The sequence below is a fragment of the Gadus chalcogrammus genome, chromosome 7 (assembly GCF_026213295.1).
Source record: "Gadus chalcogrammus isolate NIFS_2021 chromosome 7, NIFS_Gcha_1.0, whole genome shotgun sequence".
In the NCBI taxonomy this organism is placed as follows: Eukaryota; Metazoa; Chordata; class Actinopteri; order Gadiformes; family Gadidae; genus Gadus; species Gadus chalcogrammus.
Window position 1 is genome coordinate 24506222 of NC_079418.1, and position 22237 is coordinate 24528458.

Genomic DNA, 22237 nt, shown 5'->3' on the forward strand with positions numbered 1-22237 from the left:
AGCCTAAAACGGTTAAAAGTAGCCCAATTGGGTGGGAAATCTGCCCAATCTGGCAACACTGCTCACCAGCCAGGGATCCTGCTGATTGGTTCATAGCGCAGCGCGACTAGATTTTTGGGCGAATCAGACGCCTGTAAGGTCACACCCACTCCGAGGAGGACTTTCCTCCTCTCTCCCATTGAAACCCATGTTATTCACCGGCCGCCAGTACTTTCTGGGAAATGAATGGGAGTCAACGGAGGCTGAGGGAGGACCTTCCTCCCTGAAGTAATTGTCAAAAGGCGATAGGGGGTGCTAATGTCCCTTTACCCAGGGAAACGAACATTATTCAAAGGCATTAAAGTAGTCATATTTAAGGGCATTAATTCATTACAGTAATATCAATCTACATTTTTTATTCTCAACAATGTTAAGGAGGATCTTCCTCCCTCTCCTCAATGGAGAAGCCTCCACTGATATATATATATATATACATACTGTATATATAAACACTATGCTGCACTATATATATTCTATACATACACACTTAAAGGTTGCACACTCCATCAGTTCCATCCCTGTAGCCTCCTTTTCCCAGCGTCTCTGTGTGCTCTCTCATAAGGTCTGTGTGTACAAAGCGCACAGCGTGCCACTGTGACGATGAAGACTTCCAGGCTTTTAATCATTTGTCATAGGGGCCCTGGGTGGCTGCAGGGGTGTGTGGTGGTGGGGCCCATTGGCCGACGTGGCCTCATTCTCTGCCGCGGTCCCACTGTGTCACCGTGTCAGGTTCACCCCACCGGCCAAACATAGCCCACCGGCCCACTCTCACCTTCCTTCAGTGTCGGATGAGCGAATCCTCTCTGGGCCGATTCCACTCCTGTCCCTTCTCACCTCTGCAGCCTGTCGGGGGGTGGACACTTTACGACAGGAGAGTGAAGATCCTGCCTAAGCGCTTTGTGTCCACCATCTGGATATGCTAATTAGGACAATGGATAGTTACAACCGACCGTTTTCTCAGGAGAAGGCTGGACCGATACGCCTGGCAGAACTTTCCCTTTTTTTTCCAAACCTGAAAACTGTCGGCCTCAGCCTAGGCCTGATTCTTCCTCCCCCTCAACCTGTTTCTCCCTTCACATGCGCTGCATAAAGTCCTTCTTTCGCTTAAGACGGCTTCGTCAGTGATGTCGTCTGTCCCTCCCTACCTCCATCTCTTCCTCTTTCTCTTTCTCCTCCTCCTCCTACTCACCTTCTTACTCTATCGGCGCTAACAAGCCCTTAACCCTCTCCACTCCTTCTGTACAAGGAACCAGGTGTTAGATTTCACCATCTTTTGGCACGGACACGCCAGCTGGTCTGTCACTTCTTCCTGTGTCCAGACGTTGCATATGTTAAAGTTTGAGACGTTGTATCCTGTCTGACAATTAAAAGACAGAGAAAGGAAATGAACATGGATCCATTGGATTATTCACGGTCTAATAGGAGGCTGGACACAGGCTTGTACTATATAATGTACTATATATTAAATTCCTATGACCTGTTATATAGACTTTCATCACTTTCATCCAAAAGTGATGAACAGACACTTTTCTTTAACGTGCAGGTAGGGGTTATAGAATCTCACACAATAATGCCTACAGGAAGACTGTGATCACAAGGTATTGAACTTAGTACTGTGACCACTACAGTATCATTACCTGCCTACATTCATTGTGATTTGTGGGGCTATTTAAGAGTGAATTCAAGGCTGGGATATCGTGGTGCTCTTGTGGTTGTACCCTTTTCAACAAAAGTTGAGAACATGTCAAAATTACATTATAGAAGTGAGTAGTGTTATTTCAACACTTTGATAATCATTATCAACTACAGAAAGTGGTAGGCTTGTAGATGATAGACTTTACTCTGAAACGTGAGTAGAATTAATTTCAAGAAGTCCATTCTTATTCCTGCCAAGTGTGACATCTCTTTGGCGTTGAATAATTTCTTATCCCTCCTACTTTTAGAAAAAATCATTTATGCTCTCCTGTCATATCATAACTACTTGTATAACTATAGTCTTGCATTAGCCCCAAATGTTGTCAATGAAAATAATGAAAGATTTATGTGTGCTATGTAGGGACTTGCTTTCTTTCTAGATCTTTTTTCATGCCACAAGACTACAAGATAATATAATTTATGTTTTAACTTTATTTCACTATTAATGGCACACCTTACCATCCTCTGATGCACAGAGGTAATTTTGCCATTAGCACCAATAACCTTGTCATATTCTTTCTAATGCCAACCAATCAGCGTGCTCTCTCCCTGAAATGGTACAGAGCCTCACTTTTACATGATGATAAAATAATAAATAGATTGTTTTGGCCCCATTATTTCAGCCATTGATCCCGGAGTTCATGGAGTTTGATCAATATGAATTAGAATGGAAGTCAACCGACACAATCTTATGTGTGTTTGCGTGCCTATTGGACCACAGTCGAATGACATTTTACTTGCAATGAAATGGATGATCTTTGCTTTGTTTAATTCCGGCAGTAAGTCCAAGTTGATTACTCCCTAATTCCTGGGTCATCCATCCGTGTTTGGTTAAGGTTTCCGAGCTGTAATTGCTACAGAAAACTGCAGTTTGAGTTTACTGTAAAAGCTGAACCTGAAAAAGTCTCAGTGTCTCTAACAACTGCTTCCCAAACACTTTTCTCTGTGATCCGAAAGGAGTGTTTTTCAAAGCAATTACGTTTGGACCCCGAAGCCAAAATTCTCCTTGTGTTCGATAGAGCCATTATATTTCCTTCCGTCCTTTGGTCATATATTATAGATAACGTTAATCGGATGCTCTGATAAAAGATGTACTTCTCTATTTTTTGGCAAGACAACCCAAGAATGCCTACATATCTACAAACTATATTATTGGGATGGCAACCTATGCATCACACCAAGGCCTAACTTCACTTTCTTTTATGTCCATTCTCTAAATGTAATAATTGAATCCTTCAATTTGGCTACTACAACGTGGCTGCAATCAATCAATTCACTTAAGCAGGCAAAGTGTTAGTTCATGGTTAGTTAATGGGTTAGTGTACTATGTATGCGTTACAACTTGCCTTTTCCCTGTGCACATTCCTGCAATCAATAGTTAATATTTATTAATTATTGATTAGTTACTGAGAACCTTCATTACCTATAATGTGTTTTGCACATGATTTTGTTTACACATTCAATGGTGGCTTATTTTGCACACATACGCGTAGGTGCAGAATTGCAATACAAATCTGCCCCCACATGCACACCATTCATTTTGAATAATGCTTGTGTCAAGTACGGGCTAACCTTGTGGCTATTCATACAATTTAAATCCTGAGAAAACATTTCTCCTATTTTCTCTAGAATGTGCGTGCACTAAGTCATTGATGGCTCTCACCAACATTACACCCACTAGCCTTGGTGTATTAAGGGCTCTGTTAAGAATGTAATCTAATTCCTGTCAATCTTAGTTTATAAATAAATAAGATATAAAAGGTAGAATATCTTTGTAAATTCCACACTTTATGTTTTTCCTTTGAGTCGCACTTGAGCGGGCCCTCCACAGTGATCAATTGACCCATTTCATTGGGTGATTCACTAGCACCTTCCGTGGTGTGACCCCCGGGCTTGTCCCCGGGCCACTTCTGACCAACCCAATAAAAATGTTCTTGGGCCACTGCTGGCTGTCCGTCAGGAGCAGGAGGGCTCTTCAACAGGATGCCTCCATCTCCAGCCATCTCTCCCAGGCATTTTCTGCCACATTTAATTTCATCACAGCCTAGCACCTTGCCAGGCTCCCCTCCAGTACCACTTTAACATCACTGCCTTCAGAATAATGTAGCAGTTGCCATCCCTCATGCACTGATGGGTGTGTGTGTGGGTGTGTGTGGGTTGATGTATGTGTGTGTGGGGGGGGGAGACTGTGTGTGTGTGTGTGTGTGTGTGTGTGTGTGTGTGTGTGTGTGTGTGTGTGTGTGTGTGTGTGTGTGTGTGTGTGTGTCTGTTGGTGTGTGTGAGTGCGTGTGTGTGTGTGTGTGTGTGTGTTTTCACACAGAAGATGGAAAGAGAGGGTCAAAGAGGGAAAATTGGGGGAGTGCTTTGACGCCAAGATATATCCAGCGGCTGCCTTTTTCCATTCCTCTGGGGTTATCGTTACGAGGTCCTCCTCGTCAACGGGCCCTTTGTTCTATAGGACCCTTGAATTGATCAGCTGAAGAAAAATGTGTATAGAAGTGCTCATTGATTAACATGGGAAGGGAATGAAAGCCGATGCTCTTAAAGCGTGCCCTCCATGTGTACACTGAGCCCCTCAGGTGTGTGCAGGCCCTTCGGCCCTTGACTTTGTCATGATGTATTGGTCCTCTTGGTTTGGACCAGGAGTCATGTGGAGCACGTGTCTCCATATCCAACATAACTTGTCGGAAGCCAGAGCCTTGGGGAGGCCTAGGTCTAGGGGATGATATAACCACCTGCAGAAGCCAGGGAGTTTAAATTGACTGCTAGAGATCCATCAGCGGTGAGATGGGGCTTGGAGAGACAGCTCCTCCGTCTCACACTCCGGTTCTCGTTTATTTTTTACTTCAGACACGCATGTGCACCAGGAGCGCGTTGTCAAGGCTGGTATACTTGAATGCTCTTGAAAAAGTCTCAAGGTGACATGAACCCCGATGCGTGAGTCATTCTCGAAGATGATAGACTAGGGATTGATGCTTGGAGACCGTGTTTGAAAGGGCTCCATGTTAAGGACTGTCTTCTACAGCAGTGCAATCTGCTGAAGGTCCTTGAAAAGAGGAATTTTCTTTTTGTTTTACTCCTTTGGGGGAAAAGAAAGTGGGTTGGCTGTTCGACAATAGACTGCTCCTTCTGTCATTCAAGCCTGGCAAATTACGACTTTTCCCAATTTTCACCAATCTGACAAAATATAGCCCCTCCCGTGAATGAAAGGGAATGTTTGCCTCTTTTGTTCCGGGTATATTTTTAATTTTGATGGACAGTATCTTTGCTCAATTCAATATGGCAGACTTTGGGCTCAAAGAAAAGTTATATAGGGTTTTGTCCCTGACATGACATGCATGTGACCTTTTATAATCAACTATTTTATACTTGAAATGCTTTTTACGCAATTAAAATAAAAAGCTAACCTACTGGCATTGGTCTGTCAACACCACAGCTTATGTTATAGGTGGGAGTGTTTTTTGTATCCTCACAATTCATGCTCATGTAAAAGGTTTACAGTATCTTCCTATGTCTTCCTAGGTGTTAAGTATTTTGGTGCTTCAAGGTTTTATTTTATCTTTATTTTATTTAAGTTTAATTTAAGAGATAGATGGCAGATTTTCTGTAGAGAACCACTTCTATTGCTCAACACATAACTAATACCCCAGCCGGTGCCTTCCACCCCCCTTTTTAAAGGCCATCTTTGTATCCAATTTGATTTGCTTTTATCTCTGCAAGGTATATTTTCGCACATTCTCGGGATAAGGTATTAAAAAGCTGACACCTGTTCCCTTTCTGCGCCAAATCACCTCAGAGAGCGATATATAGGGAGCCGCATTCAGAGTTTCGTTGCTCTACTCTGAGAGGCAGGGGCAAGGAGATGGGACCACAAAAGCAATCACCACAAGCACAAGCTGCGTAGTTATTCTTTATCAGGGGGGTAAGTGCACTCTAGATCTTGTGTCTTCACAGCGAGCCCATAGGAGCTCCTTTCCAACTTCCTCCAGATCGGGGAGGAAGGTGGAGCTGAGCTGTAAGAACATAATTACCCCCCCCCCCCCCCCCCCCCCCCCCCCCCCATACCCGATTCACCCACACTGACACCCAATAATAAAACTTTGATGGGTTCCTCTCAGAAAGCATCGCCAGCCGCTAATTACAATTGATTGCGACCACTTAGACAGTGGCCCCCACGTCTCTCTCTCTCTCTCTCTCTCTCTCTCTCTCTCTCTCTCTCTCTCTCTCTCTCTCTCGCACGCTCTCGCTCTCGCTCTCGCTCTCTGATTGTTCCTCAAACAAGTCAAGAGGGAATTCTTCTGGGTGGAGAAAGATTAAGGGAAGAGCTGGATGTGGAAGATGGAAGGGGAAGGGTGGGGGGGGGCAGTAGGATGGATTAGATGGATTCAAAAAAGTTGGTAGAATGCTAGGAATAGGAGCTAGTGAGTTATACTATTGGGCATAAATATTTGGCAGCAAAACAGTGTATACCTTAAATTTGTCACATAACAGTGCACTTTTAGTATGTGACTGCATAGTCGTTACGAGAAATGCTGTATAACCATTATGTTTGCTTTGCCTTTTCAAGGCTGCTGAGTTCAACCTTTTTTTATTTATTTTGATACTTTCTTCAATAAAATTAGCAACATCAACCATTGAGGATGGCTGCCGAGCAGAAAATAACACAAAAAAGATTCCCCTGCTTTTGTCGTGAATTAAATACATATTTCAATCATTGATTCTAGTTTTATTTTGTTTTGGTCCTGTGCTTTACAACATACATCCGTAATACTTTTAAGAAATGTGCATTGTGATTATGAGTTATTTGGTGAGAAACGGGTTTCTTATGTGTTTTCTTTGCTGCTTTTTGTCTTATTTATATGCTTCTCCTATGCTTCTTATATTTGATGATTGCCGAGCTTGATCTTGCAGGGATGAAAGACAAAATACGGCAGCTACATGCAGCATTGTTGCATTTTTATTTATTTGTATTTAAGAAGTTTCTGTAATAGCCTAATCCTGTTGTGGCCAGGAGGTAAAAGATATGGGTAATGTGAAATGTGCCATTGTCCCCTTCATATATATTCTCATCAGGTTATATATATATGTATATCATATCGTATTCATGACCACTTTAGGGGTTACAGCATTGGCATATATGCAGGGTGATTTATTAACCTTTCTCTGTAGAGGCCAAACTTAATATAGTCTCTCCGTAACACTAAGAATAATACTTGTGTTTTACCCCAGCTATGACCCTGTTTGGCTCCCAGCCCTCGTTAATAGCGATGGCGGAGCCCGGAGCCATTTGTTTTATCGCCGCGGTGATGGAACCCGGAGAAATTGGTTTAACCTCCTTGCTAAACCCCTCGGATCGGAAATCTGGGAGATCTGAGATATCTGTGATTGGTAGATGTCTGATGATCATCCTCCAGGCAGTGTCAGCCCCCATATAAAGTCCTGTCCTGCATGTAGAGGTTCACCTCCAAGTGCTACGATATCATAGCAGAAAAGTATGTTCAACCCTAAGCACTGCCTGTCAAGCAGGCGTGTGGGACCAGAGACTGCCCCTATACTTTAGGACTTAGCCAGTATTAATACCTTTGCTTTATGTCAAGTTATTTATGGCAAGACTCACAAAACCACTTAAGTTGTTTAGATCTTGCCCGTCCCATGGCAGGAATTGTATGCAGGGCTTCCCGGGTTTTTCAATTCACAATTTACGGGGCTTTAGGATAGGCTGCGTCTCCTTTGCGTTCAGGGAGGCTTCAGATGGCTTAGATTATCACTAGAATTGGCACAAGGATGTAGAGCTTACGAACGTATCAAAGAAATCAAGTCTCTAAAGAGCAAAGCCAATAAAGAACAGGGTCAAGAATTTTGAACTGAAAACCTTTCTCCTGTTTGTTTCTTTGCTTTGCTTACAGTTGAATTGGCCCTAACCCTTTTTACAAAGCTTTCTCTACATTTTTTCAGGCTCAAAAAGCCTCCCTTTAGTAGAACTGATTCTAATTTCACATCTCTCGTCAATCGCCAAAAATATGCAGTTTTCTGTGAAGGCAAATTACTGCTAACTTGATAATTAGTTTGTCATTAACCAGTAATGGACCAGATTAAATATCACAGGGCCATCTTTGATCGTCTCTCTTGTGATATGTAACAAGCAAGTATATCAGTAACGTAAATCAACGAGACTAACTGAAAACTAAGCCGGTATGAAACTCAAATTGTGATTCTGAATAAAGTTTTAATGATATCGAAATTCTGTTTGGATATTATTGAAGATACAAGTGTCTAGATTTGTTAAATGGTTTGAACGAAGGTAAACGGTTGAAAAATGATTGAGTTACTATGCCTTAAAGAGTAGGAGTGTCAGTATGGGCATACGTCTTCAATGAAAACAGCTGAAAACGAAGCCGGTATGAAACTAAAACTGATTCTGAAGAAAGTTTAAATGATATCGAAATTCCGTTAGGATATTATTGAAGATACAAGTGTGTAGATTTGTTAACGAAGAAAATGTATCTACGTCTTAAACAGTTGAAGTACCAGAGGACCGCTCTGCCGTCCTCCCATTGACTCCCATGTTAAAAAAAGATAGTATTTTTAAAGTAGAATATCTTAAAAAGTATAAAATATTTAAAAAATCTGAAAGGAAGCGCGTGATTCCAAGCTATTCTGAACATTTTAAAATATGAATGGTGTCTCTAGGTGAAAATTTGAGGAAGCAGATAGGTCCCAAAGTTTTAGAGAATAATAAAGAGGAAAGAAAGAAAGAATGACACTTATGAAGAACAATAGTTAAGCGCTGCATGCAGCACTCACCTAACAACAATTGACAGCTGTCTCTTGTTGCTTTTCCTTGTGGTTTGCGTGCATGCGTGTGTGCGGGCACAGACACATCAGAGAGATACCTTGCGAAGCGTGCGCACACCTGTCCCGGCCCATGAGTACACGGAAGTCCCATTCATGACAACAATAACAACAAAGCCAGCAGTCACAGTTGAAGGGGCTCTTTCTAGTTGTGTAGTCTGTTTCAGTGCATTGGTGAAAGGGAGGGAGACAAATGATTGCTATGTTGTTATCCCGTTTGACTCCCTTTGGTGCACTGCCTTCCCTCCCCCTCGTCCCCCCGTCCCCCCCATTCCCGCTCGCTGCTCGGACTCCTGCTTGGATTCTTCATTCCTGATGAGAAATGGGAAGAAAGGAAGAATAGTTGCCGTGATGAGTGGTGAGGGTTTGTCAACGCCTGCCAGCACCTTTTATTCCACTCTTCATCACCTACTTGTTGTTACTTGTTCCTATAGTTCCTTTCCAGGATTGAAAAAGTAACATGATACCCATGTGACACCATTAACTGGCTGTTCTCGATTGATACAATCTCGGCGCATACCTTAAAAAAACGTCCCACCCCAAATTTCCCAAGGGCTTTTATGGTGTTGTTTAAGCATGTTGCGTCAGATTCCCCGACGTGCTGTACTTTTAGACGAAGTGATTGGAGATTGAAAAATAGATGGCTGGGTGCCACGGTGGGCTCTGCTGTCAATCACGCTGAGACATATCAGCACATCAGGTTGGGTTGGTGTGTGGTAGACCGTCTGAAGCATTTGTCAAACTGTATCACACTTGAGAGTGGCCACTTACGCTGGGTGGGGGGAAACAACAAAGTTAGGAGAGATGAAATTGGACCATCTAGGTGGGTGGCCAACCCCAGGGTTTATGGATCCATCCATCATTTTTGTTTTCCCCAGGACTGGCTAATGACAGTTGAAGACACAGCATAATCCTCTCCACTGTTCAATTACAGTGGGCTGTACCGACACTTAACAGAGATTGCGTGTTTGAGCATATGGAAATCTTTTCATTAAAACCGTCCCTATAGCAACGTGCAACTTGTGAGAATACAGCTGCGGGAGCGATAAACTTCCATGTACACACGTAAAAATAAATTCACAAATCATGTATTTGCTTTCAATGTTTTAGAGATTGGGACTTCTTGAAGCTTTTGTATTTATTTTATTCTTGTACATTTGCAATACACTACTGCCTGTCACTCTGTGCTACTGAGAACTATGTCCTAAGCTTCATTCATCACATTCATGTGCTAAATCCGGCACATGTTCACACACCGCTGCAGAAGCAGATCCATTCCGAGCATTTTATCCCTACGTTTAGTGCAGCATGGGAGTCTCCCAAGAGCCTTGTTAGAGTGATGATGCTGTTCCCTCCCTAAAAACAACAGCTTCATCTTCACCTGTCCCCCCTTCTTCTCCCCCCCCCCCCTCTCCTCCCTCTCTTTTCTCTCCTTTCTCTCCTCAGCCCTGAAAGATGCGCGCTTCCAGCTGGTGAACTTCTCGGAGAATGAGCTGCGGGTGTCGCTGTCCAACGTGTCTCTGTCTGACGAGGGCCGCTACGTGTGCCAGCTGTACACAGACCCCCCGCAGGAAGCCTACGCCGACATCACCGTGCTGGGTACGCCCAGACACACACACACACACACACACACACACACACACACACACACACACACACACACACACACACACACACACACACACACACACACACACACACACACACACACACACACACACACACACACACTCACACTGACCACAGTGGCCACATACCCACTGCACACTTGGATCAACACTTATTCACATTGACTTTGTTTTTGCCTTTTAAACTGAGTCTGAAATGGCTATTTTCCGCTAGTAACATATTGAGCCGACGGTAGATGAAATATATTCTGCTCAGGTCGTCTTCAGACTGGAAGGTTGCTGGTTCGATTCCCTCGCTCCTCCTAGCATGTGTCCCAGTGTGTCGCAGTGTCACTGAGCAAGCACAATAACTGCCCCCAACATAGTGTGGACACTGATGGTGTCTCACTGTGAGGAACTCATTGTCTAGCGCTTTAAGGGGCGTAGTTTAGAAATCTGTTGATAAGTATAGTCTGGCTTTGAGTCAAACAACCACTAACCACTGCAACGTACCATCCCCTGTGTGTGTGTCTGTGTGTGCACCCCCTACCCATAGTTCCTCCGGGTAACCCCATCATCGAGGCCCGGGATGAGGTCCTGCGCGAGGGCAACGAGACGGAGATGACGTGCACAGCCATGGGAAGCAAGCCCGCCGCCACCATCAAGTGGATGAAGGGTGACAAAGAGCTGCCAGGTGGGTGGGGGCCGTCTGTGTCTTAAAGGAGAACCAACCCCCCTGAGCCGGCCTCTGAAATATGCCTTCAGGTTGTGTTCATTTCGGGGGCAGGGCTGCCGACTCCGCTGTCCCCTTCAATTCAGTTTTAATAAGTGTAAGACAGGTGTGTCGCTTCAGCAGCAGGTGATAGCAATAAGAGGTTAAGCATGCAATATAATGTGTTTAACTTACAGGGAAATCTTTAGAAGTTCAGTCTGGATACATTTAAAAAGGAAAATGAAAACCAAACTAAGATATTGGTCATGGAAAGGGCTTCTACTCTTCTATAGGGGAATATATATTTATTCAAATCAGATATGCAATGGTTTTGATATAACCCTTTTAATTGCTGTCAAGATGCAAAAGCCAAGATTTTCTAATCTAATGCACAGTTAAATAACCTCAGTGAGTAACTTTGTGTGCTCTTGAGTAAAAACTAAACTGAAAATGTATAAGGATTAGTTATAAGAGCAACCCATATTCTACTCGGCTGCTGTACTGTTTAACAACGTCCGTTGGACTCCTGCTCCCTTTGTGTGTCGGTAAACTTTCCCTCGGTTTCAACTTCCTTCCTCACATCAGTCGTTGTTTTGTTCTTTCCCCTCATCTGCTCTTTCTTTCTATTGCATTTTAACACTGTAATCGTTCAATTGCCTCCATTAATCCGGTGTGAATGCACAGTGGTGGCCGGGGCCTATTTGCCTCATGACATGTTTTCATGCAAACTTCAAAGGGAATGTGGGCTTTGAAATGGCTGCGTCGAGCCCCATGGTGAACCGCGGCGACACCACCCCCACAGAAAGACACGCAGCGCCGTCTCATGGGCCGCCCCCGCGCCACGCTTTGTTTAGACCTGAACACATCAAGGTTCCCATTTGCCACCTGGCCCTAAGCCAGCACGCGTCAACAATGCGCGCACCACCACCACAACAACAACAAACAGCAAGACCCATAGAGTGGTCCGCTGTGAAGCTGAAAGGCGGTGTTCTGGGCGGAGGTCAAAGGGATTGGTTCAACATGAAGCTGTTAACCTCCTGGAACACAGGGTGACCCTTAAAGCTGCGGCCAGAGTCCACCCGCCTTTTCCTCCTGCGTTCATGCCGGCATTGCTTCAGATGAATGTGTGTTGGTGCCCCCGCAACAACAATCCATCTATGTGATGTGCTTAACAATGTACATATAATTACGTTGTCAATGGGGGAATTCTGGATAAAAGCAAGCAGAACATCATTACTAAGCACCAATTTTGATTGTCCAGTTATTAGAAGTAATACAAATGACCACATCAAAAAAATTAACTCTGGCAACATCCATTGGACACCAGACAACAATAAGACAATATAAAAACACAAGCTTACCTCAGAGGTATAGATAAACTGAAAAACATTGTCAACACCGTCAAAAGCAGATTCAACAAAAAGAAACAAAGTAGGAAAAAGCTATAAATGTGTCCGGGCTATATTCTGTCGATAGCCACAGAAAACGGGCAGCTCTTATGTCTAAGTCCTCCTCGCCGACGCCCTGAAGCGGTGGCCAGAAGGCGGAAAGCTCAGGCCCCTTCTGCGGGGGGTGATCATAACAATGGAAAAATGACATTAGCCATCCTAAGGACCTGCTTGTTATAAACGTCCATGAGCTGGGCCCGAGTCAACCCAGACACCTCGCTTGCCACTTTAATGAGGCTTCCAAGTCTGTTCTCATTGGACAGGTTAAGATTTCCATTCCAGGCTACAATGCAGAAAGTTAAAATGGATTCAATATAACTTCTGTAAAAGAGTCGTCATTGCAATACAAACGTTAAAGAAAGGAAATCTTCTCAGAAAGAGAGGACACTGAGGACACGTCGCTGCAACTACCTGGGATAACACCCAGAGATTTGAAGCTGTCCAACAGCATGACGGCCCAAGACGGCACAACATTTAATCACTATAGTATAATCTAATAAACTAGATTGAAGCTAGGAGATGACTTTCTAAAACGAACAATGAGATCTTTAGTTTATTTGCCACGTTTAAATGGAGGAGAAACTTGTAACACCCTGAAACAAAGGCCTGACGTGCTCACTGCTCAGTATGATAATATACAATGATTAAAATCTCATGCACGTGAGACCCTCAGGCAATGCGCCTCAGGTGACACACACCGGGTTCTTGATCTGACGCCTGGGTGAACAGATAGATAGATGGATGAATAGATTTTCCCTGTGTTCATTGAGGTTTCCACAGGAAGCCCTGGTTTCCCATAGACCCACACCATGTTATGATTTGTAGCAGGGGTGCTGCCGTTTCGAAGCTCAGCGTGCCTACGCTTGGGGAAACAATAGTTTAATAATAAATACTGCAATGCTACTTCTCCCTCAAGTGTAATTTAAGATTACACTGTAGTATAGGGCCACAGAATTGCCGGATCGAGACCATATCAAAGCTATCATGTGCCTTTGATTAAAATTCAGAAACCATTTATTATCAGTGTCTGGGTGCTTTTCTTTCTGTCCGTCACAGTACATAAATATTCCAAGTGGACCTGCCAGTTCCTTTATCATTGACCTTAGTAATGTAATGAATACTGAACCCACCGTGTATCCAGGTGAATTAAAGATGCAGGTGAATGGAAAAGAAAAGAGAGCAGATAAAGAAGAGAAAAGCAGAGACCGGAAAGGCTGGCAGACACATTTCTAATTAAATGTTCCTTCAAAATTGAACGTAATTACCTTAAGGGATAATCAGGCTCTACGAAATATCATTTAAAGGTTGCAATTGTCATGCTTGATAATATAAATCCAGACATGGCTCCCCTACCAAGCGCGCTAGCGTGGTTATCAGAACGTTATCTCTGGCTCTTTCTCTCCTTCACCTTCTCTCACACCATCCCTCCCTCTCTCCCGTCTCTGTGGCTCACCTCTGTCGCTGTCCTCCTCCTCCCATCCCCAATGTTCTTGTGACTCAATAACTTGCAGCACTGATAACTCCATCGCTCCAATAGACTTCAGCTCGAAGGAAAGGTCACAAAGCAACAGAGAGGCGATGTTTGGGCTATTTTCTTTAAGAGTCGCCACTTTGTTTTAGACATAGTTATAGATACGGATAAGTGGGATGCAAAGGGGGGGGGGGATATCACCACCACCAAACATGCTCCAAATAGGTATTGTTGACATTCATATATCTTACACTAATGTACGAAGAGTGCTGTGTAGTTTATGTAGCCCATATCACATTATATTTATTTAGCTAAGGCTTTTTGTCCGAAGCAACTTACAATAAGTGCATTCAACCAAAAATACTATCCAGAGATTACAATAAATATGCGAGGACATAAAGTGTTTCAAATAAGTAAACTGCTCCATGTAATACATTTAAGATACCAGAGATAGAATATGTATATTTTAAATCTCTTAGTTCCTTGACACTGAGATCCCGCAATATTGCCGTAAAGAGGATCCGGCATTATGCTGGCCTTTTTTTTTCCACACAGAACCAAAGAACGCTGACATAATTTACCCCCGCTTTGGTGCTTTCATATAGCATGCCAGAGTTCCGGAGGCGTGCCGTGTGACACAACAGCGGCAGTTTCTTGTGTGGCATTTTACATCAATGTAATTTCTAAACAAGAAGTGAGTGTTGGATTGCTTTTATTAGCTGTTCACATTTAGACCACAAATGCAAGCGAAGTTGCTTTGCGTCATAAACAACATGTTGATTGATGATGTTGCAATGGCCCGATTTATGCGAGCGATGTGTTTGTGCAATCAGAAATACATTGGAGGCCCGCATAAATGAATCTGTTATTTCCTCCACTACGTTCTTGAAGGCGGAACAATAATTTGCCCCCACCCCATTCCGTATTTGTACGTCCTTACAGGAGGCAAGGCAGAATTGCGCCACAACCTTGAACCGGCTGTTTAAAAGGGGCTTATGTTTTATTAAAAATAGGCTTCCCCCATGCATCAAAGAACAATACCATTCTGTGCGATTAACCCATGCTTCACTATCCTTGCTTCACTCAAACAGCATGACTAATATGATTGGTCAAAATTTCTTTTTTTGTGCTGATTCTGCCGAAGAGCATTTAGTGTGTTCGCACCCTCGCACGTTTGAAAAAATGACCGATAGCACTTCAGTCTTTTGGAACCAATGTGTTGATAATGCTGCTATTGTTGCGGGTGTTTTACCGAAGCCAGGAGAGACATTTAGGGCGGTAGTATCATCCACATACCACTTTTAAGCAGGGTATTTCCCCCTGATCGTGAGAGAGCAGAAAGACCCCTGATCTCCAAGGGAATCTCGATAACAAACTTAGCAACTCTTTCACACCAACTCCTACATTATGCTGTTTACACAGAGCCGGTTCGTTTTTTCATACGGAATGCGGTTTCGTTAACAAGTGTCCACTGCAGTGTGAATGCCAGAAAACAAACTGCCATAAGGCAGTTAATTAGTTTAATTAAAGTAACACTTCCTCTGATGTGCTTATTATTTATCCACCAGCTAATTTATCCCACAAACTCAGCAAATGCAAACTGTCATGTTAAGTAAAGCTTGGGTAAGGTGAGATCTAATACTAATGCCGATAAATACACTTTATTGCAGTTCTATTGCTTTTAATCGGTGTTAAAAAAGGCTGAACATTAAAAGAGGGTTGTGTCTCATTCCAATCTCTGCCACCTCGTACGTGTCGGCAAAAGAGAGATGGAGCAAGAGGAGGAATTTATAGTTACATTTCAACGCTTCACATTCAGACGTACTCATGTGTAGTCTTTCGTTGCCTGTGGCATCTCTGATTGCTCTCTTTATTCCCTTGATTCACACTCTTAAATAAATGTACTTTTATTCATGTGTCTTGATACACTTAATGCAAGATAATATTTAGGAGTGGGTTGAGTGAGGTTAAAACAACTAGCCATTCCCAGCGCGGCACTGTCTCTTATCACAAAACATTCCATTTTATGCAACCGCTCGTAGTTGTATTTTTTAGCATATTGTCAATTTGATGGCAGAGCCCGGCTACTAAGTGGAATAAGGGAGGTGTGTGGGCATTCATGCATGTGTGATGATGGTGGGTAGGCAGTAAGAAACCAGATTTAGTACCTTGGTTCCAAATAACGAATTCTCTAATAATGTATTCACAATTGCACAACAGGCCCTGACAGCAGGCGATTTTCCGCCGATTCACCTTCTCTGACCGCTTCCAAGGACAACCCGCCAACCCTCGCTTCAACATAATCCCCAAGGTCGCTGTAAGGGAGGCGCTGGACTAACTGAGACACAATAGCTGCCTTTGTCTGCATATGCAGAAAGTTTTACCTTTTCCTATTTTTTTCCGTCAGCCTTGAGGCCAGAAAGTAAAAGTTATTTTCCGAAGTGAACCAATTTTATAAATCTCTTACAAAACATTTATCTTAGACTTATCACCGCAGCACTAGGGGTACAATAAAGTGTTCGGGAAACGAAGGGTGTGTGCACGTGCACTTGCAATCTTGATTATCCATATATTATGTTGTGATATATTCTGTATTAGGTGAAGTACTACTCAAGATGAGTAGTAATCACTAATCTCAAATCCCATTAGAAATTACAACAAAAATGTCTCCCATTCAACTGTGGTTACTTTTTAGTTTTATATCCTAAACCTGGTGAACCTCTATGAACCCGGTTCTTATAAGCCTGTGTGTTTGTTCCCTTCCCTAGGCAAGCCCAAAGTGGAGCTCGCCTATGACAAGATGTACACGGTAACCAGCCGGCTAGCGTTCACCGTCAGCAAGGAGGACGACGGCGTGCCTGTGGCGTGCATCGTCGATCATCCCGCGGTCAAGGACTTCCAAGCAAAAAAATACCTGGAGGTGCAATGTAAGTACTGGTGCTTATTTGTGAGATATTCATCCAATATTCCCAAAATGATGAAGCATTTACGCAAAAACACCCGCTCATGGCTTTTGATTGTGAAGGCCTTCGTTGATGCCCGGAGATGACATGCTCGTGCTCCATGGTGGTCTAATACAACATTTCTCAGGAAGGTCAAGAGCAGCCAAATGTTGGAGTCAAACTACAGAGGTAGTAGCATCTTTGATGAGGCGAAAGGTTATTGCCATCACTGTGTGGAAAATTTTCAGGGCTGCTATTCAAGTTGGAAAACAGTTTGCCGGCTCTGAATGCCATACCTGTACAGTAACAGGCATGGTAAAATCAAGGCTCTCCAATAAAAAAATGAATGAGCTCCCTCCTGTTGCTTGCAATTCGCTTTTCAATATTCCTTAAGTAAGGCGATTCAATGAAGAAAAAGAGGGTCATTTCGAGCAGTCAAAAGACATGCCCGGGGCTTGAGCAGAGATTCATAACCACCATTGTTAAGAAAAAAGGCAGATTGACTTTTGGACATCTTTTGAGGGAACTCCCATTGCTGCAGTCAAAAAATCCGGATCCATGTTGCCCATCTGTTTCCCATCTGTCTGTCTGCAGCACGGCAGCGTTCATATGAAACAACCAGACTTTTTGGTCAGGATGCGGCCCAAGGCTCAGCCCAAGGCCAGCAAGTACAGCTCTGGAAATTATTTCTGACTTGCGGCGATTTGGCCTGCCACCGTATAACCCCTCACGTATTGCTTCATAAAACTCTGAATCGCTTCCACTCCGAGGAGAAGGGATATACACCTGCTGCGTCTGACCTTTTCCTGTGAGGAGCAATTCATCTATGCGGGCAACCTCATTTCCTTCCCACGTTCTAATAACGGAGGATCTGGGAAAATATGTGAAGCCAACAGTCCCTGGCCATGCTCATACCTGATTCACACAGGAGGACTGTCATCCCGCTCACCGCATGACAGACCCCAAGCATGGTGGCTCAGGTGACACCTCTGAAAGAAACTAATTTTCTTCCGGCTTCGTACCGCAGAGATGCTCGCTGTGGCGTTTTAAATATTATTATTTTTGACGGGGAGGGAGTATAATTGATGCCATTTTTCAACCTTGATCACCTGAGTTGAACCTAGTGTGGAATCCATTATGTGCTGATGGACTAAATAGAAATAACTAGAGCTACATATTCTTCACAAGCGTTTAACAGGAAAGAACTGGGATGCATGAAAGAACTAAAGAATCACCCAAATGAGAGGAGCACTTGCTTTTTTAATTGCATGATAATAATGCCAATACAGAGGAGTAATTTGTATAATTCTCATGGATAGTCGCACCCGACTGCGTCCTTCACTCAGCAGCAGTCCTGCGTCACCTGACGTTGCTTTCCCTTCCTTCCTGTGTTTTTACACCTCGTGCCGGAGGTTCTGCAGGCTTGACATTCTCCAGCTCAGTGTGCGCCTTGACCTCACTTCACCTTTCTTTGCTCAGAAAATGGAACAAATGAGGGGAGGGAGGTTCTAGAAGTTTCCCAGCAAGATGTATTCAACAAGTAGCAGTGTGTGTATTCACCAACATTGAAAAACCAAGGTGTGACATTCAATCTTATTTCACCACGTCTTGTACCTCTTCCTAATAGGAGATTTTATTGTGATATATTTTTTTTTAAGTTGTAGATCTCATAGTGCAGACAGTTGAAGATAGAGCCACAAAAAGTGACAATTATTATAACGATCACAGGGTGATGAAAAGAGGGAGAGAAAACAGGGAACCCAGGAAAGGAAAAAATAAAAATTACTTTAGCTAATTGTGTTCAGAGGATAATGCTGGCAAAACGACTGTAATTAGCATGGCAATAAGCAAACCTTAATTTTACAGTAGTTGCCTAGCAATCTGAAACTGCACCAAAAGGCACCTGTTGAAATTGCATTTTCCCAGGTTGTTCTCATATTTCTGGCCAATAAAGTTAATGTTTGATATGATTTTTTTAAATATTTTGCATGGCTGACGCTCTGAGACATTGAGCTGTGTTGGAAGTGATCGCTGGTGCAAACATTAAACACAATTTTTTAATTGTTACATGTGATCTGCAAAACCCAGAAATGTCCCATTATGTTATAATGGTTGTAATATTCCCCATTACAAATACATGAACATTGTAGTGTTAAGTGTCTCACTCTCTTGATATTTCTCCTAGGTAGGCCGACTGCAAGGCAGGTTAGGGTACATGTTGGTCTTTCTTTTCCGCCCCCTAACCAACTATGGGGGTTTCAGGTTAGACAGATGTTGGCAGCCAGGCCAATTAGGGCATTGTTATCCGTTATTGACTTTACAGGCCGTGCTTAAGGCTGCTCAGGCTTATTTATATGGCTTTCATGTGGGGTTTTTTCTCCAAAATGGGAGCTTTGCACCTTTGTGCCTTTCGTACCCGAGTGTTTGACAGCTTTTAGGCAGTCTGGTGGTCCGCACAATGCCTTGTCAACTGATGAAAGGCCTATTTGTTTCTATGATTTCCTGCAATGGCAAACATCGTCCCCATACACTAAAACACACTGTGTATGAGCAGTTGGTCTTAGGATAGCATATAAAAGCCACAAATTATGCCTCGGGGAGAATTGTCATTTAATGTTTTTTCAGTCTTTAGTTGGTGATTATTTCTCGATCCTACAAAGGTCTTTGAGGCAGTCCCTGCTTAAGCGTTCCATTTTGACAACGTCAATCAGACAAAATCTGAGACATTTTGTACAATTGCCTTCGGGTAAACATGGGGAAATAGAATCTACCTTCGTTTGCTGGGTTCAATCTATTGCAGAGCTGTAATGGAAGCAATTCAGCCGCTACGTGACAACCAAGTCTTTTTCAAAAGAACGAATTGCCCATGCCTTTCACATTTCGTGTCACTGCTCGCCAACTTTTGATTCTATTCACACAAACTTTTTGAGTGCAGGCACAAACTTTGCCTACAGACATCCGACACAAACCACACTTCTTTAAAAGGGAGGGGAAGGGTTCCCGTGCGGCTCCGCTAACCGGTCTGTCCATCACGGGGAAGGGGAGAGGTAAAGAAGTAGCGTGATCTGTCTGGTGTCAGCCCACCGTGTTAATGGAAGAGCCAAAGGTTGTTTCTGACGGACCGCAAAGGTCAGCGGCCAGCATTAGTTAGACACCCAGTCGTGTTGACATGACCCCCTCCAGCCCCCCCCCTAAAACCACATATATATATATATCACTGCCCTTTGCATCAAATCAAAGTCATTTTTCAATTTTTTTTTACCTAAGTCTGATGCACTCGGGCAGACGCTATCTGTTAAGGCTGCAGGAGGCGGTGGTGCTAAGCGTTGCCCTCTGCCTCGGCAGCGAGGCACCGGCGGGAGACAACCGCGGTCAACAATCATGTCGTGGTTCAGTCTACTTCAGATTGATGTGGACGTGGAAGAACCAGAGACGTCGGAGAACCCGACGCAGTCGTTAGAGATTCATTATATCGTCTGGAGGCTCACACAGCTTTTGGACGTGATAATATATATTATATGATATATATATCTATGTATAATATGATATTATTTAGATATAGAGCTCCAGGACTCACGCCGGAGTACCCGGAGTGTTCTAGAATATTTACAGAACACGGCCAAAGGCTGTGTGCGCCTCGCCTTTGCGATACATCCACTGTAAACAGAGGGCATGGTACCGTGGCCGCAAGCTGCTCAGGGCCACACCCCCACCCTCCTCCTTGACCCGCCCCTCTCTTCCGCATTAAAGCTACAGACAACGAAACGGCGCGTTTGGAGAAAGCTCAATGTGCGACTGGCTCGTAGTGGCTGTAATTCTGCACCACGGCTGAATTTCGGGAACGGCTTCAAATACTGTGTTCGGGGCCACCTAAGATCTATATTAAAGCATACATAAAGTAGCATGCCATGGGACCTTCAATAGATCCAACACCTCATGTGTAAGCATAATCCTTGAGTTCTTAACTGCTGCTGACAATCTTTCCCATGTTGTCAAGAAAGATTTGTGGACCTGGCATTTTGTAGCCCAAAGTCATTATTAAAAAAAAAACGATTGTCCAAGCCTTGCATAGCATTGGTGACAACGTTCAGCAAGCTAATCCGGTGATCAAAGCCTCGATGGGTAGGAAAGGCAGAATCGTCATTTTAATATTTTGCTTGAGGTAGTACTATAATGGGAGACTTCTGTGGCAAATTCTCACCCCTTATAACGGTTTAAATTATCTCTGTTTGTATGCCATGAATAGCTAAAACCAAACGCAAGCTTATTCTGATGCAGTCTTTTTCTAATGTTGCAGAGACTGATATGAAGGCTGTAACATTGGATACATTCACCACACAGATACAAAACCTGCCAATGCTTTACATATGAGATCACATCCAGAGAACTGGGAGCTTCTCTGTTGATTTATTTTATGGTTTGTCAACAGAGAACCGATTCCTCAGATATTGTTTTTGTATTTACATTTTTACAAACAAGCGTTATCCCCCTCCTCCCCCCCCTTCCTAAAGAAACAAACCAGAAAGGCGACTATTATTATCTATGGGCCGAGGAATGAGAAAAGCAACAACCGAGAAAACGTGTAGCAGAGATGGCCAAAGATATCCTGCTGTGTCGTCAAATCTAACCCTCCTCAATTTCGCTCACGCAGCCAATTTCAACCCCTGCCTCGGTTTTAGTTTGAAATTTCTGAGAGCAATTCTTGGAGTTATTATATTATGTTTATTTTCATAAGAATTTTGATGCTGCCTTTCAATAAATCCATTAACCTCAGGCTCTGCAGTTTGAAATTCAATCGATATGATGTTGCTGTTTTTAATATATATATATTATATATATCTATACATGTGTATGGGAGGGGCCAAAACTGCAGCCAAATCTGCCAAATAAGAGTTGATTGGACTGCAGAGAGGTGGATCATGAAACAGTGGGCTGTTTTGATCTAATGAACCAGTGCAGAGTTTCTAATGAAGGAAGCTCCGCTTGGCGATCACCTGTTGGGCATTGGGTCCGTCTTGAGTGACTCGCTCCCATCCACCACATAGTTGTTAGGATTAACATGTTAAAATATTAATGCTGCATCTGCACGGCGAATCGACCGAGAGCATTAAAAAGTTAGTTGGTACACTCGCAGTGTTATATTTCTCGCCCGCTGTTCTTCTTTCGCTCAGATTCTCTGAATCAGAAAATGTCTGTCTCTCCATCTCAGTCTCTCGCTCGCTCGCTCGCTCCGTCTGTGTCTCTGTGTGTCTCTCTCTCTCTCTCTCTCTCTCTCTCTCTCTCTCTCTCTCTCTCTCTCTCTCTCTCTCTCTCTCTCGCTCTTTCTCTCTCTCTCTCTCTGTGTCTCTCTGCATCTGTGTTTGTGCGTGTCTCCCTCTGTCTCTCTCATTCTGCCTTAGTTTCTCTTTCTGTATCTCTGTCCCTCTGTGTCTGAGTTTGAGCGTGTCTCCTGCTCTCTCTCTCTCTCTCTC

The 22237-nt window shown here is 43.5% G+C and overlaps 1 protein-coding gene across 3 annotated transcripts in view; it reads left to right on the forward strand.

Annotated features, from left to right (window-relative positions):
* cadm1a (cell adhesion molecule 1a) overlaps positions 1-22237 on the forward strand; it is a 259787-nt gene that overhangs the window by 205843 nt on the left and 31707 nt on the right. For all 3 annotated transcript variants that reach the window (XM_056595050.1, XM_056595052.1, XM_056595051.1), the window contains exons 4-6: positions 10033-10185; positions 10750-10887; positions 16593-16751. In XM_056595050.1, the coding sequence (XP_056451025.1) occupies positions 10033-10185; positions 10750-10887; positions 16593-16751 (450 nt within the window). The remainder of the gene's footprint in view (positions 1-10032; positions 10186-10749; positions 10888-16592; positions 16752-22237) is intronic.